The sequence below is a fragment of the Hyperoodon ampullatus genome (genome assembly GCF_949752795.1).
Source record: "Hyperoodon ampullatus genome assembly, chromosome: 5".
Taxonomy (NCBI): Eukaryota; Metazoa; Chordata; class Mammalia; order Artiodactyla; family Ziphiidae; genus Hyperoodon; species Hyperoodon ampullatus.
Genome location: NC_136918.1, coordinates 74362850 through 74380122, shown reverse-complemented (window position 1 = coordinate 74380122; position 17273 = coordinate 74362850). Strand labels below are relative to the sequence as shown.

General features: G+C 51.5%; 1 protein-coding gene across 1 annotated transcript in view; it reads right to left on the bottom strand.

Annotated features, from left to right (window-relative positions):
* Positions 1-1865: 1865 nt before the first annotated feature.
* LOC307053767 (death-inducer obliterator 1-like) overlaps positions 1866-17273 on the bottom strand; it is a gene marked incomplete at both ends in the record, with an annotated part of 102464 nt that continues 87056 nt past the window's right edge. The window contains one exon of the mRNA XM_079705250.1: positions 1866-1869. Within this exon, the coding sequence (XP_079561376.1) occupies positions 1866-1869 (4 nt within the window). The remainder of the gene's footprint in view (positions 1870-17273) is intronic.

Sequence of the window (17273 nt, the reverse complement as noted above, 5' to 3'; positions counted from 1 at the left end):
GCCTCATTGGTGAGGCTAATGGCAGACTCTAGGAGGGCTCATGCCAAAGAGTGCTTCCCAGAACTTCTGCTGCCAGTGTCCTTGTCCTCACGGTGAGACACAGCCACCCCCTGCCTCTGCAGGAGACCCTCCAACACTAGCTGGTAGGTCTGATTCAGTCTCCTATGGGGTCACTGCTCCTTCCCCTGGATCCCGATGTACACACTAGTTTCTGTGTGCCCTCCAAGAGTGGAGTCTCTGTTTCCCCCAGTCCTGTAATTAAATCCCACTAGACTTCAAAGTCTGATTCTCTAGGAATTCCTCCTCCCATTGCTGGACCCCCAGGATGGGAAGCCTGATGTGGGGCTCAGAACCTTCACTCCAGTGGGTGGACTTCTGTGGTATAATTGTTCTCCAGTCTGTGAGTCACCCACCCAGCTGTTATGGGATTTGATTTTATTGTGATGACACCCCTCCTACCATCTCATTGTGGCTTCTCCTTTGTCTTTGGATGTGGGGTATGTTTTTTGGTGAGTTCCAGTGTCTTCCTGTCAATGATTGTTCAGCAGTTAGTTGTGATTCCGGTGCTCTCACAAGAGGGAGTGAGGGAATGTCCTTCTACTCCACCTTCTTGAACCCATGCCAAGTCATATCTATATTAATTAGATTGACAAACAAACATTGACACCAGGTATTAATTTAATACTGAATATTTCTAGTTCACATGACCCTGAAATTAATTCTGGCCAGTTACCTTCTGTATTTCTGAGAATTTATATAAGTGCTTAATTTCCTTTAAACCAATTAAGTAGAAATCACTTACAAATTAATTTTTATAATACTATCCAAATGTAAAGATGTGAAGACATATAGATGGACACAAACAGAGCTCTCATAGCTCTGTTTTCTAAACTTAGTCATGAATCAGGTATTACAATATAAAACTCAGTAATTTATGAATAACCATTGTAAGAAGTTAAATTTAAAATGGCTTCTTTCCTCGATTTTTCTCCCCCTCAAACTTGGGAATTAGAGATGACCTAAATAAGATAAGTGGCCCTGAGAGCCTGGTCTCAAGGCACAGGGAGAAAATCAAATTTTCCTAGTATGACTTATTCCCTCAGGGTCAGAATTCTGAAAATATTGTTTCTCTCTCTCAGGCTAGCTTTCTCTAACAACTGCATACACAATAAAAGAGTCCATTTTTGGCTATTTTTTAGAGCAAAATTTCCTTTAATTTGCAATTAAGTAGGTACTTGCAAGTATAAGTATTAGATGTTTATATACCTGGCAGGGGTGTTAGTTGGAGGCTAGCTTCCCAATGCCCATTGTTTCTGTGTTTGAGAGGCTCGGTTTCCCATTTTAAAGTTGAATTTGTCAGGGATAAAATTTACTAGTGAATTTGTGTGGTGGGCCAGAGTTGTTTCAACTCTTTTTACATAGCTTGGTTTCTCTCTTCGGTGGTCTAAGATCACCGTGGGTGCTCAGATCACTGAATGGTCAGTTCTTATGTGAGTAAGCCTTTTAATTAATTAGTGGGTTTCCCTATGAGACCATTGCACTGTATGAGGACTCTGCCTCCACTACTTCCATAAATTTCTCAGTTGCCTGAGAAAGCTGCAACCGACCAGGAAGGGTTGTTCCTTTTCTTTTGAGCAAATGCTCTCATGTAATATCCTCACTTTTATCCCCATAAACCCTATTAAGACAGCTGAATTGAGGAAAAGCATCAGATAAACCTCTTACGTAATCACTCAGCCCAGACTATGCAGCCTTTTTCAACTGAGCCGACCCCAGTACCTTTCAACAAGCTCTCACCTAGTATCTTTCACTTGGGTGGGTATTTCCCTGATATCTTTCAACCAGCCCACCCTCCCCAGTATCTTTCAACTGTGGGGGGGGGGACGGGGGGCTGTTACACACCACCAAATAATACTCAGGGTCATCAGCCAATACAGGAGATCTGAGAACCAGGAGAAACTCACCCAAATTCCTCTGGACTCTCTGAGGAGGTGGATGGGCTTAAGAGTCCTCTACTGGTACCAAGCCTCTGGTTCCTCATAGAGTTCAGGTGAAGGAGAGAAGTGTGTTTATGGTCTTTTTTTTTTTTTTTTTTTTTTTTTGTAGTACGCGGGCCTCTCACTGTTGTGCCCTCTCCCGTTGCAGAGCACAGGTGGGCTCTTCTTGGAACAGGGCACGAACCCGTGTCCCCTGCATCGGCAGGTGGACTCTCAACCACTGCACCAACAGGGAAGCCCTGTGGCCTTTTAAACATACATTGTACATCTGCTTTAGCAATTAAGGGAAAATATATTTTAAAAAATCAGAATGTAGTAACTGTGATTCAGACATCCAAAATGGAGTTAGGTGGCCATTGTGGTTGTTGGTTCAGACACATTTCTATATTACTGAGAACTTGATTTTTCTAAACTTTATGTGACTTAAGGATACCACCAACTGTTTTGAAAACAATATCTACTAGCAGTTGTCAACTACAACATTATGGTCTCAAGGTCTCCTTGTAACTATGAAATATCTCTCCTACTTTAAAAATAATAGTGACAAATAAGACAGCTAAGCTATAGCTACCCAGCAAAAATCTACTTGATTACTGAGTATATGTTAAAAGGAAATACTCCAAAACTTATTTTTCTAGTTGCCATCTAAAATAGGGGGACTCTTTTGAGAAATACTACAAGAGTGTATTTTGACCATTATCCTTATTGTAACATGTCTAATAATTTCAAATGTTTGTCCAGGTGCTATGACAAAACAATCAGAGAGAGGTAATATTTCCATAATGTAATATATTGATATTAAGCTTGGGACTCGAGATTATTTCCAACTCTGTGTCTATTCTTCAAATTAGGCAGAACTATGCCCCAATTTAGCAGGAAGTAGCCAGAACAGTCAACACCCCATTCCCTTAAACAGTTGGGGGAAATTGAAATAGAAATGGAACTAAAACTGAGTTCCTCTGTCAAGTTTGTGATTAACCTTTCAACTAACCTCTCAGTCTAAAACTCTTTCTCTTTCTTGTCCTGTGTCTATTCCTCCTCAAGATTGAGGAACAGCAAAGAAAAGGGGAGAATTGTAACTGAACAGGACCCCATGAGTGCTTCTCAGAATAAATCCCCACCCAGGTTTTCTGTCTACCTTTTGTCTGTAAGAAAACTTTAATCAGAGTCAATTTAATCAGAGAAGAAAGAAAAACTGTCAAACAAGACAAAATAGTAATACTTTAGCCATTAAACAAAGTCAAGGACATTATGTTCTACCTCAAAGACTACAGATAATGTTCTGAGCCATGTCCTTTGAGCTGTTTTGCAGATACTGAAATGCAGATACAGAAATCCCCACCATGTGAGAGAATTAAACTGTATGCTGCTCACAAGTATGTAGACTTCAGACTGGTTAAAACCAGAAGGTAGATGAAGCTGACTCCCGATTACCTCACCACCAACCAATCAGAACAATGTCCACATGCGGATCACACCCTGTTCTTTGAACCATTACCAGTGTACAAAGGCCAGGTTTCAGAATCACTATCTCTCTTTCCCCTATAACAGGCATTATCCACAGTAACTATCTCCAGGCACACTTCCTTTCCCTTTGCATAGCCGTGCTACTGTTGAAGAGAACACGAGCAACCGTACTGTTTCTCAGGACACTTTGCAGCCACACTTTGAGCTCTCCAACAGGGAACATAATGCACCAGGCTTTAGGTAACCAATATCAAAATGGACCCCAGCACATGTCCCTGTAGTTTCTGACCAAGAGAAAGAGACGCAAGCAGCACCCTTGCACTTCCCGTAGAAAATTTTGGCACCCAGGTGCTCCTGCGTGGGCTGAATGGCTTCAATGATATAATTCCCGGGGATAGGCCGAATTGTCCTTGTGTCTTACAAAACAGCCTTAGGGTTTAGGGGCAAATTGTACGTTTGTCAAGCTGCCTCTGAAGTCGACCTTCTGCTCTGCAGAGAGAGACGGCAGGTAAGTGTTCCCAGTACGAGCCGTAAACACAGTGTTTTCTCATTGTAGAAGCTGTTCAGCAGTGGGGACCGTCTGCATTACACCTAGGAGCTGCTAGGCCGGTGTCCAGGAGGACTTTGGAACGCTTGGCCAAATAGGTGGGCAGCGAATAGAGCAGAGTGTTGCCTTTCATCCTTCACGCAGGGAAAGGATCCCAAGGGCCTAAGGTACCTGTTTTTGGTGAGGTCGCCCAAGAAGAGACACTGGGTACACAGTGTTTTTCCATGTGATGTGGAGAGGACCCAGGAGTCCTAGGAGACCTCAACAGCACACTCTGTTTTCTCCTGCGTGCAGGAGGCCTACCGGCACCCCATGTCGATAAAGGGAACATTTTACTGTTCAACAAGGAACAAAGTAAGGGTCAGGGAATCCAGCCACGAATGGACGGGAGCAGAGGTTGGCCAGGACACCTTAGGAAAGTAGTGCATTAATGTTAGCATGTCTCTCCCGAGACTGCCGCTGCCTCACCATGTCCCTTGGAAGAACACTGGGTGCCAAGAGCCTTCATGGGCCACTACGCACCTTTCAACTACCAAAGTCCTCCAGATAATCTCTTTGAATGCAGAGTGAGCTGCAAAAACCTCTTCTCTTTGCAGGATAGCTGGATGGCCAAAACATTCAAAAATGCCCCTGAGCAGATGTGTAGAAAGTCTTAGGCGCCGGCCAGGGGCTCTCAGTGCTGACGCTGAAGAGCAATGTGAAACATGTTGCGCAGGGTAAATTCTGGTTATCCTTAACCTACCAGCACTTTCTGGCAAGCTCAAACTAGACTTTAGAGGCAGTCTAGAAAATGGACAGTTTCCCGCTGAACACTGCTAGGCTTCTGGCAGGTTCAGGGCACACCACAACGATCAAGAAGATAAAAACACAAGGTCCAGGAATGGCATCCACAATGCTGTCAGGCATGCCGCCTTTGCCCACAAGTCACAGTCAAAGCAGTGGCTTGATGTGAGTGTGCTGTTCAGGACTCCTAGGACACCTGAGTGATCAGCACGTCGCATGGAAAAACACTGTGTACCCAATGTCTCTTCCTGGGCGACCTAACCAAAAACAGGTACCGTAGGCCCTTGGGATCGGTTCCCTGCATGAAGGATGAAAGGCAACACTCTACTCTTTTCGCTGCCCACCTAGATGGCCAAGAGTTCCAAAGTCCTCCCGGACACGGGCCTAGCAGCTCCTAGGTGTAATGCAGACGGTCCCCACTGCTGAACAACTGCTACAATGAGAAAACACTGTGTTTACAGCTCGTACTGGGAACAATTACCTGCCGTCTCTCTCTGCCGACCAGAAGGTCGACTTCAGAGGCAGCCTGACAAACGTACAATTTGCCCCTAAACCCTAAGGCTGTTTTGTAAGACACAAGGACAATTCGGCCTATCCCCGGGAATTATATCATTGAAGTCATTCAGCCCACGCAGGAGGACCTGGGTGCCAAAGTTTTCTACAAGAAGCGCAAGGATGCTGCTTGGTTTTTTCTCTTGGTCAGAAACTACAGGGACATGTGCTGGGGTCCATTTTGATATTAGTTACAAAAAGTCAAGAGCATTGTTTTCCCATTAGGAGAGCTGAAAGTGCGGCCACAAAGTGTGCTGAGAAACAGTGCGGTTGCTCGTGTTCTCTTCACCAGTAGAACGGCTATGCAAAGGGAAAGGCAGTGTGACTAGAGAAACATTCTCTTTTCTCCTCCGTGCAGGAGGCCTCCCGGCGCCCCATGTCCATAAAGGGAACACACTACTGTTCCACAAGGACCAAAGTAAGGGTCAGGGATTCCATGCACGAATGGACTCATGCCGAGGTTGACCAGGACACCTTAGGCAAGTAGTGCATGAAAGTTATGATGCTTTTCTTGCGGCTGTCGCTGCCTCAGCATGTGCCTTGGAAGACAACTGGGTGGCGAAACTCTTCTTGGGCCCCTGCGCACCTGCCCAGTACGAAAGCCCCCCAGATCATCTCTGTGCATGCAGAGTGAGCCGCAACAATCTCTTCACTTTGCCGGATGTCAAGACGGCCAAGACATTCAAAAGTGCCCCTGAGCAGAGGTGTAAAAGTTCGTACGTTGACAATCAGGGCTCTCAGTGCTGAAGCTAAGGAGCAATAGGAAACACGGTGTGCAGTGTCCCTTCTGGGTGTTCTTAACATATCGGCACTATCTGGCAAGCAATGACTTGACTTTAGAGGCAGTCTTGAAAATGGACAGTTTCCCCCGAACACTGTTAGGCGACTGGAAGGTACAGGGCACACCACACTGATCCCGAAGTACAAACAACCAAGGTGCAGGAATAGCATCCACAATGCTTGCCGCCAGGCAACCTTTGCCAAGAATCCTCAGTCAAAGCAGTGGCTTGACGTGAGTGTGATGTTCAGGACACCTAGGACTCCTGTGCTCGCCCAGTATGAACCGTTAACACAGTGTTTTCTCATCCCAGCAGTCGTTCAGCAGTGGGGACCGTCTGCATTACACCTAGGAGCTGCTAGGCCGGTGTCTGGGAGGACTTTGGAACGCTTGGCCAAATAGGTGGGCAGCGAAGAGAGCAGAGTGTTGCCTTTCATTCTTCATGCAGGGAGCCAGTCCCAAGGGCCTAAGGCATCTCTTTTTGGTGAGGTCGCCCAAGAAGACCCATTGGGTACACAGTGTTTTGCCATGGGACGTGGTGAGCCCCCAGGAGAGCTAGGATTCCTGAACAGCACACTCGCCTCAAGCCACTGCTTTGCCTGAGGCTTCTGGGCAAAGGCTGCCTGCCGGCAAGCATTGTGGATGCTATTCCTGGACCTTGGGTGTGTGTACTTCGTGATCAGTGTGCTGTGCCCTGAACCTGCCAGAAGCCTAGCAGTGTTCAGGGGCAAACTGTCTAAACTGTCTAAAGTCGAGTCATGGCTTGCCAAAAAGTGCCGCTAGGTTAAGAACACCCAGAAGGGACACTGCGCACCATGTTTCCTATTGCTCCTCAGCTTCAGCCCTGAGAGCCCTGACGGTGCACGTATGAACTTTTACACCTCTGCTCAGGGGCGCTTTTGAATGTTTTGGCCATGTAGTTATCCGGCCAAGAGAACAGGCTGCTGCGGCTCACTCTGCATTCACAGAGAGGATCCGGGGCACTTTTACAGTGGACGGGTGCGCAGGGCCCCAAGGAAACTTTCGCCACCCAGTGTTCTTCCAAGGCATAGGCCGAGGCAGCAGCAGCCTCAAGGAAGGCATGCTAACTCTCATGCACTCCTTGCTTAAGGTGTCCTGGCCAGCCTCTGCATGAGTCCCTTCGTGGATGGAATCCCTGACCCTTACTTTGGTCCTTGAGGAACAGTAGAGTGTTCCCTTTATGGACATGGGGCGCCGGGAGGCCTCCTGCACGGAGGAGAAAAGAGAGTGTTTCTCCAGTCACATTGCCTTGCCGTCGCATAGCCGTTCTAATGGTGAAGAGAGCACGAGCAACCGCACTGTTTCTCAGCACACTTTGAGGCCGCACTTTCAGCTCTCCCACTGGGAAAATAATGCTCCTGGCTTTAGGTAACCACTATCAAAATGGAGCCCAGCACATATCTCTGCCGTTTTTGACTAAGAGGAAGGGACGGAAGCAGCCCCCTGGCGCTTCAGGAGAACACTTTGGCACCCAGGGGCCCCTGCGTGGGCTGAATGGCTTCAAGATATAATTTCTGGGGATTGGCAACATTGTCCTTCTGCCTTACAAAACCCGCGGTAGCGTTTAGGGGCAAATTGTACGTCTGTCAGGCTGCCTCTGAAGTCGACCTTCTGCTCCCACAGAGACACGGCAGGGAAGGGTTCCCCGTATGAACCATAAACACAGTGTTTGCTCATCGCAGCAGTGGTTCAGCAGTGGGGACCGTCTGCATTGCACCTAGGAGCTGCTAGGCCGGTGTCTGGGAGGACTTTGGAACGCTTGGCCAAATAGGTGGGCCGCGAAGAGCGCAGAGTGTTGCCTTGCATTCTTCATGCCGGGAGCCAGTGCCAAGGGCCTAAGGCATCGCTTTTTGGTGAGGTCGCCCAAGAAGACACATTGGGTACACAGTGTTTTGCCATGGGACGTGGTGAGCCCCCAGGAGACCTAGGATTCCTGAACAGCACACTCGCCTCAAGCCACTGCTTTGCCTGAGGCTTCTGGGCAAAGGCTGCCTGCCGGCAAGCATTGTGGATGCTATTCCTGGACCTTGGGTGTGTGTACTTCGTGATCAGGGTGCTGTGCCCTGAACCTACCAGAAGCCTATCAGTGTTCAGGGGAAAAGTGTCCATTTTCAAGACTGCCTCTAAAGTCGAGCCATGGCTTGCCAGAAAGTGCCGCTAGGTTAAGAACACCCAGAAGGGACACTGCGCACCATGTTTCCTATTGCTCCTCAGCTTCAGCCCTGAGAGCCCTGACGGTGCACGTATGAACTTTTACACCTCTGCTCAGGGGCGCTTTTGAATGTTTTGGCCATGTAGTTATCTGGCCAAGTGAACAGGCTGCTGCGGCTCACTCTGCATTCACAGAGCGGATCCGGGGCACTTTTACAGTGGACGGGTGCGCAGGGCCCCAAGGAAACTTTCGCCACCCAGTGTTCTTCCAAGGCATAGGCCGAGGCAGCAGCAGCCTCAAGGAAGGCATGCTAACTCTCATGCACTCCTTGCTTAAGGTGTCCTGGCCAGCCTCTGCGTGAGTCCCTTCGTGGATGGAATCCCTGACCCTTACTTTGGTCCTTGTGGAAGAGTAGAGTGTTCCCTTTATGGACATGGGGCGCCGGGAGGACTCCTGCACGGAGGAGAAAGGAGAGTGTTTCTGCAGTCACACTGCCTTGCCGTCGCATAGCCGTTCTAATGGTGAAGAGAGCACGAGCAACCGCACTGTTTCTCAGCACACTTTGAGGCCGCACTTTCAGCTCTCCCACTGGGAAAATAATGCTCCTGGCTTTAGGTAACCACTATCAAAATGGAGCCCAGCACATATCTCTGCCGTTTTTGACTAAGAGGAAGGGACGCAAGCAGCCCCCTGGCGCTTCAGGAGAACACTTTGGCACCCAGGGGCCCCTGCGTGGGCTGAATGGCTTCAAGATATAATTCCTGGGGATAGGCAGCATTGACCTTCTGCCTTACAAAACCCGCGGTAGCGTTTAGGGGCAAATTGTACGTCTGTCAGGCTGCCTCTGAAGTCGACCTTCTGCTCCCTCAGAGACACGGCAGGCAAGGGTTCCCCGTATGAACCGTAAACACAGTGTCTGCTCATCGCAGCAGTGGTTCAGCCGTGGGGACCGTCTACCTTTCACCTAGGAGCTGCTAGGCCGGTGTCTGGGAGGACCTTGGAACGCTTGGCCAAATAGGTGGGCAGCGAAGAGAGCAGAGTGTTGCCTTGCATCCTTCATGCCGGGAGCCAGTCCCAAGGGCCTAAGGCATCGCTTTTTGGTGAGGTCGCCCAAGAACACACATTGGGTACACAGTGTTTTGCCATGGGACGTGGTGAGCCCCCAGGAGACCTAGGATTCCTGAACAGCACACTCGCCTCAAGCCACTGCTTTGCCTGAGGCTTCTGGGCAAAGGCTGCCTGCCGGCAAGCATTGTGGATACTATTCCTGGACCTCGGGTGTGTGTACTTCGTGGTCAGCGTGCTGTGTTCTGAACGAGCCAGAAGCCTGGCAGTGTTCAGGGGCAAACTGTCCATTTGCAAGACTGCCTCTAAAGTCGAGTCATGGCTTGCCAGAAAGTGCCGCTAGGTTAAGAACACCCAGAAGGGACACTGCGCACCATGTTTCCTATTGCTCCTCAGCTTCAGCCCTGAGAGCCCTGACGGTGCACGTATGAACTTTTACACCTCTGCTCAGGGGCGCTTTTGAATGTTTTGGCCATGTAGTTATCCGGCCAAGTGAACAGGCTGCTGCGGCTCACTCTGCATTCACAGAGCGGATCCGGGGCACTTTTACAGTGGACGGGTGCGCAGGGCCCCAAGGAAACTTTCGCCACCCAGTGTTCTTCCAAGGCATAGGCCGAGGCAGCAGCAGCCTCAAGGAAGGCATGCTAACTCTCATGCACTCCTTGCTTAAAGTGTCCTGGCCAGCCTCTGCGTGAGTCCCTTCGTGGATGGAATCCCTGACCCTTACTTTGGTCCTTGTGGAAGAGTAGAGTGTTCCCTTTATGGACATGGGGCGCCGGGAGGCCTCCTGAACGGAGGAGAAAGGAGAGTGTTTCTCCAGTCACACTGCCTTGCCGTCGCATAGCCGTTCTAATGGTGAAGAGAGCACGAGCAACCGCACTGTTTCTCAGCACACTTTGAGGCCGCACTTTCAGCTCTCCCACTGGGAAAATAATGCTCCTGGCTTTAGGTAACCACTATCAAAATGGAGCCCAGCACATATCTCTGCCGTTTTTGACTAAGAGGAAGTGACACAAGCAGCCCCCTGGCGCTTCAGGAGAACACTTTGGCACCCAGGGGCCCCTGCGTGGGTTGAATGGCTTCAAGATATAATTTCTGGGGATAGGCAGCATTGACCTTCTGCCTTACAAAACCCGCGGTAGCGTTTAGGGGCAAACTGTACGTCTGTCAGGCTGCCTCTGAAGTCGACCTTCTGCTCCCTCAGAGACACGGCAGGCAAGGGTTCCCCGTATGAACCGAAAACAGAGTGTCTGCTAATCGCAGAAGTGGTTCAGCAGTGGGGACCGTCTGCATTGCACCTAGGAGCTGCTAGGCCGGTGTCTGGGAGGACCTTGGAACGCTTGGCCAAATAGGTGGGCAGCGAAGAGAGCAGAGTGTTGCCTTGCATCCTTCATGCCGGGATCCAGTCCCAAGGGCCTAAGGCATCGCTTTTTGGTGAGGTCGCCCAAGAAGACACATTGGGTACACAGTGTTTTGCCATGGGACGTGGTGAGACCCCAGGAGACCTAGGATTCCTGAACAGCACACTGGCCTCAAGTCACTGCTTTGCCTGAGGCTTCTGGGCAAAGGCTGCCTGCCGGCAAGCATTGTGGATACTATTCCTGGACCTTGGGTGTGTGTACTTCGTGATCAGGGTGCTATGCCCTGAAACTACCAGAAGCCTATCAGTGTTCAGGGGCAAATTGTCCATTTTCAAGACTGCCTCTAAAGTCGAGCCATGGCTTGCCAGAAAGTGCCGCTAGGTTAAGAACACCCAGAAGGGACACTGCGCACCATGTTTCCTATTGCTCCTCAGCTTCAGCCCTGAGAGCCCTGACGGTGCACGTATGAACTTTTACACCTCTGCTCAGGGGCGCTTTTGAATGTTTTGGCCATGTAGTTATCTGGCCAAGTGAACAGGCTGCTGCGGCTCACTCTGCATTCACAGAGAGGATCCGGGGCACTTTTACAGTGGACGGGTGCGCAGGGCCCCAAGGAAACTTTCGCCACCCAGTGTTCTTCCAAGGCATAGGCCGAGGCAGCAGCAGCCTCAAGGAAGGCATGCTAACTCTCATGCACTCCTTGCTTAAGGTGTCCTGGCCAGCCTCTGCGTGAGTCCCTTCGTGGATGGAATCCCTGACCCTTACTTTGGTCCTTGTGGAAGAGTAGAGTGTTCCCTTTATGGACATGGGGCGCCGGGAGGCCTCCTGCACGGAGGAGAAAGGAGAGTGTTTCTGCAGTCACACTGCCTTGCCGTCGCATAGCCGTTCTAATGGTGAAGAGAGCACGAGCAACCGCACTGTTTCTCAGCACACTTTGAGGCCGCACTTTCAGCTCTCCCACTGGGAAAATAATGCTCCTGGCTTTAGGTAACCACTATCAAAATGGAGCCCAGCACATATCTCTGCCGTTTTTGACTAAGAGGAAGGGACACAAGCAGCCCTCTGGCGCTTCAGGAGAACACTTTGGCACCCAGGGGCCCCTGCGTGGGCTGAATGGCTTCAAGATATAATTCCTGGGGATAGGCAGCATTGACCTTCTGCCTTACAAAACCCGCGGTAGCGTTTAGGGGCAAATTGTACGTCTGTCAGGCTGCCTCTGAAGTCGACCTTCTGCTCCCTCAGAGACACGGCAGGCAAGGGTTCCCCGTATGAACCGTAAACACAATGTCTGCTCATCGCAGCAGTGGTTCAGCCGTGGGGACCGTCTACCTTTCACCTAGGAGCTGCTAGGCCGGTGTCTGGGAGGACCTTGGAACGCTTGGGCAAATAGGTGGGCAGCGAAGAGAGCAGAGTGTTGCCTTGCATCCTTCATGCCGGGAGCCAGTCCCAAGGGCCTAAGGCATCGCTTTTTGGTGAGGTCGCCCAAGAAGACACATTGGGTACACAGTGTTTTGCCATGGGACGTGGTGAGCCCCCAGGAGACCTAGGATTCCTGAACAGCACACTCGCCTCAAGCCACTGCTTTGCCTGAGGCTTCTGGGCAAAGGCTGCCTGCCGGCAAGCATTGTGGATACTATTCCTGGACCTCGGGTGTGTGTACTTCGTGGTCAGCGTGCTGTGTTCTGAACGAGCCAGAAGCCTGGCAGTGTTCAGGGGCAAACTGTCCATTTGCAAGACTGCCTCTAAAGTCGAGTCATGGCTTGCCAGAAAGTGCCGCTAGGTTAAGAACACCCAGAAGGGACACTGCGCACCATGTTTCCTATTGCTCCTCAGCTTCAGCCCTGAGAGCCCTGACGGTGCACGTATGAACTTTTACACCTCTGCTCAGGGGCGCTTTTGAATGTTTTGGCCATGTAGTTATCCGGCCAAGTGAACAGGCTGCTGCGGCTCACTCTGCATTCACAGAGCGGATCCGGGGCACTTTTACAGTGGACGGGTGCGCAGGGCCCCAAGGAAACTTTCGCCACCCAGTGTTCTTCCAAGGCATAGGCCGAGGCAGCAGCAGCCTCAAGGAAGGCATGCTAACTCTCATGCACTCCTTGCTTAAGGTGTCCTGGCCAGCCTCTGCGTGAGTCCCTTCGTGGATGGAATCCCTGACCCTTACTTTGGTCCTTGTGGAAGAGTAGAGTGTTCCCTTTATGGACATGGGGCGCCGGGAGGACTCCTGCACGGAGGAGAAAGGAGAGTGTTTCTCCAGTCACACTGCCTTGCCGTCGCATAGCCGTTCTAATGGTGAAGAGAGCACGAGCAACCGCACTGTTTCTCAGCACACTTTGAGGCCGCACTTTCAGCTCTCCCACTGGGAAAATAATGCTCCTGGCTTTAGGTAACCACTATCAAAATGGAGCCCAGCACATATCTCTGCCGTTTTTGACTAAGAGGAAGGGACGCACGCAGCCCCCTGGCGCTTCAGGAGAAAACTTTGGCACCCAAGGGCCCCTGCGTGGGCTGAAAGGCTTCAAGATATAATTTCTGGGGATAGGCAACATTGTCCTTCTGCCTTACAAAACCCGCGGTAGCGTTAAGGGCAAATTGTACGTCTGTCAGGCTACCTCTGAAGTCGAACTTCTGCTCCCACAGAGACACGGCAGGCAAGGGTTCCCCGTATGAACCGTAAACACAGTGTCTGCTCATCGCAGCAGTGGTTCAGCAGTGGGGACCGTCTGCATTGCACCTAGGAGCTGCTAGGCTGGTGTCTGGGAGGACTTTGGAACGCTTGGCCAAATAGGTGGGCAGCGAAGAGCGCAGAGTGTTGCCTTGCATCCTTCATGCCGGAGCCGGTCCCAAGGGCCTAAGGCATCGCTTTTTGGTGAGGTCGCCCAAGAAGACACATTGGGTACACAGTGTTTTGCCATGGGACGTGGTGAGCCCCCAGGAGACCTAGGATTCCTGAACAGCACACTCGCCTCAAGCCACTGCTTTGCCTGAGGCTTCTGGGCAAAGGCTGCCTGCCGGCAAGCATTGTGGATGCTATTCCTGGACCTCGGGTGTGTGTACTTCGTGGTCAGTGTGCTGTGCCCTGAACGTGCCAGAAGCCTGGCAGTGTTCAGGGGCAAACTGTCCATTTGCAAGACTGCCTCTAAAGTCGAGTCATGGCTTGCCAGAAAGTGCCGCTAGGTTAAGAACACCCAGAAGGGACACTGCGCACCATGTTTCCTATTGCTCCTCAGCTTCAGCCCTGAGAGCCCTGACGGTGCACGTATGAACTTTTACACCTCTGCTCAGGGGCGCTTTTGAATGTTTTGGCCATGTAGTTATCCGGCCAAGAGAACAGGCTGCTGCGGCTCACTCTGCATTCACAGAGCGGATCCGGGGCACTTTTACAGTGGACGGGTGCGCAGGGCCCCAAGGAAACTTTCGCCACCCAGTGTTCTTCCAAGGCATAGGCCGAGGCAGCAGCAGCCTCAAGGAAGGCATGCTAACTCTCATGCACTCCTTGCTTAAGGTGTCCTGGCCATCCTCTGCGTGAGTCCCTTCGTGGATGGAATCCCTGACCCTTACTTTGGTCCTTGTGGAATAGTAGAGTGTTCCCTTTATGGACATGGGGCGCCGGGAGGCCTCCTGCACGGAGGAGAAAGGAGAGTGTTTCTCCAGTCACACTGCCTTGCCGTCGCATAGCCGTTCTAATGGTGAAGAGAGCACGAGCAACCGCACTGTTTCTCAGCACACTTTGAGGCCGCACTTTCAGCTCTCCCACTGGGAAAATAAAGTTCCTCGCTTTAGGTAACCACTATCAAAATGCAGCCCAGCACATATCTCTGCCGTTTTTGACTAAGAGGAGGGGACGCAAGCAGCCCCCTGGCGCTTCAGGAGAACACTTTGGCACCCAGGGGCCCCTGCGTGGGCTGAATGGCTTCAAGATATAATTTCTGGGGATAGGCAGCATTGACCTTCTGCCTTACAAAACCCGCGGTAGCGTTTAGGGGCAAACTGTACGTCTGTCAGGCTGCCTCTGAAGTCGACCTTCTGCTCCCACAGAGACACGGCAGGCAAGGGTTCCCCGTATGAACCGTAAACACAGTGTCTGCTCATCGCAGCAGTGGTTCAGCAGTGGGGACCGTCTGCATTGCACCTAGGAGCTGCTAGGCCGGTGTCTGGGAGGACCTTGGAACGCCTGGCCAAACAGGTGGGCAGCGAAGAGAGCAGAGTGTTGCCTTGCATCCTTCATGCCGGGAGCCAGTCCCAAGGGCCTAAGGCATCGCTTTTTGGTGAGGTCACCCAAGAAGACACATTGGGTACACAGTGTTTTGCCATGGGACGTGGTGAGCCCCCAGGAGACCTAGGATTCCTGAACAGCACACTCGCCTCAAGCCACTGTTTTGCCTGAGGCTTCTGGGCAAAGGCTGCCTGCCGGCAAGCATTCTGGATGCTATTCATGGACCTCGGGTGTGTGTACTTCGTGGTCAGCGTGCTGTGCCCTGAACGTGCCAGAAGCCTGGCAGTGTTCAGGGGCAAACTGTCCATTTGCAAGACTGCCTCTAAAGTCGAGTCATGGCTTGCCAGAAAGTGCCGCTAGGTTAAGAACACCCAGAAGGGACACTGCGCACCATGTTTCCTATTGCTCCTCAGCTTCAGCCCTGAGAGCCCTGACGGTGCACGTATGAACTTTTACACCTCTGCTCAGGGGCGCTTTTGAATGTTTTGGCCATGTAGTTATCCGGCCAAGAGAACAGGCTGCTGCTGCTCACTCTGCATTCACAGAGAGGATCCGGGGCACTTTTACAGTGGACGGGTGCGCAGGGCCCCAAGGAAACTTTCGCCACCCAGTGTTCTTCCAAGGCATAGGCCGAGGCAGCAGCAGCCTCAAGGAAGGCATGCTAACTCTCATGCACTCCTTGCTTAAGCTGTCCTGGCCAGCCTCTGCGTGAGTCCCTTCGTGGATGGAATCCCTGACCCTTACTTTGGTCCTTGTGGAAGAGTAGAGTGTTCCCTTTATGGACATGGGGCGCCGAGAGGCCTCCTGCACGAAGGAGAAAGGAGAGTGTTTCTGCAGTCACACTGCCTTGCCGTCGCATAGCCGTTCTAATGGTGAAGAGAGCACGAGCAACCGCACTGTTTCTCAGCACACTTTGAGGCCGCACTTTCAGCTCTCCCACTGGGAAAATAATGCTCCTGGCTTTAGGTAACCACTATCAAAATGGAGCCCAGCACATATCTCTGCCGTTTTTGACTAAGAGGAAGGGACGCAAGCAGCCCCCTAGCGCTTCAGGAGAACACTTTGGCACCCAGGGGCCCCTGCGTGGGCTGAATGGCTTCAAGATATAATTCCTGGGGATAGGCAGCATTGACCTTCTGCCTTACAAAACCCGCGGTAGCGTTTAGGGGCAAACTGTACGTCTGTCAGGCTGCCTCTAAAGTCGACCTTCTGCTCCCTCAGAGACACGGCAGGCAAGGGTTCCCCGTATGAACCGTAAACACAGTGTCTGCTCATCGCAGCAGTGGTTCAGCAGTGGGGACCGTCTGCATTGCACCTAGGAGCTGCTAGGCCGGTGTCTGGGAGGACCTTGGAACGCTTGGCCAAATAGGTGGGCAGCGAAGAGAGCAGAGTGTTGCCTTGCATCCTTCATGCCGGGAGCCAGTCCCAAGGGACTAAGGCATCGCTTTTTGGTGAGGTCGCCCAAGAAGACACATTGGGTACACAGTGTTTTGCCATGGGACGTGGTGAGCCCCCAGGAGACCTAGGATTCCTGAACAGCACACTCGCCTCAAGCCACTGCTTTGCCTGAGGCTTCTGGGCAAAGGCTGCCTGCCGGCAAGCATTGTGGATGCTATTCCTGGACCTCGGGTGTGTGTACTTCGTGGTCAGGGTGCTGTGCCCTGAACGTGCCAGAAGCCTGGCAGTGTTCAGGGGCAAACTGTCCATTTGCAAGACTGCCTCTAAAGTCGAGTCATGGCTTGCCAGAAAGTGCCGCTAGGTTAAGAACACCCAGAAGGGACACTGCGCACCATGTTTCCTATTGCTCCTCAGCTTCAGCCCTGAGAGCCCTGACGGTGCACGTATGAACTTTTACACCTCTGCTCAGGGGCGCTTTTGAATGTTTTGGCCATGTAGTTATCCGGCCAAGAAAACATGCTGCTGCGGCTCACTCTGCATTCACAGAGAGGATCCGGGGCACTTTTACAGTGGACGGGTGCGCAGGGCCCCAAGGAAACTTTCGCCACCCAGTGTTCTTCCAAGGCATAGGCCGAGGCAGCAGCAGCCTCAAGGAAGGCATGCTAACTCTCATGCACTCCTTGCTTAAGGTGTCCTGGCCAGCCTCTGCGTGAGTCCCTTCGTGGATGGAATCCCTGACCCTTACTTTGGTCCTTGTGGAAGAGTAGAGTGTTCCCTTTATGGACATGGGGCGCCGGGAGGCCTCCTGCACGGATGAGAAAGGAGAGTGTTTCTGCAGTCACACTGCCTTGCCGTCGCATAGCCGTTCTAATGGTGAAGAGAGCACGAGCAACCGCACTGTTTCTCAGCACACTTTGAGGCCGCACTTTCAGCTCT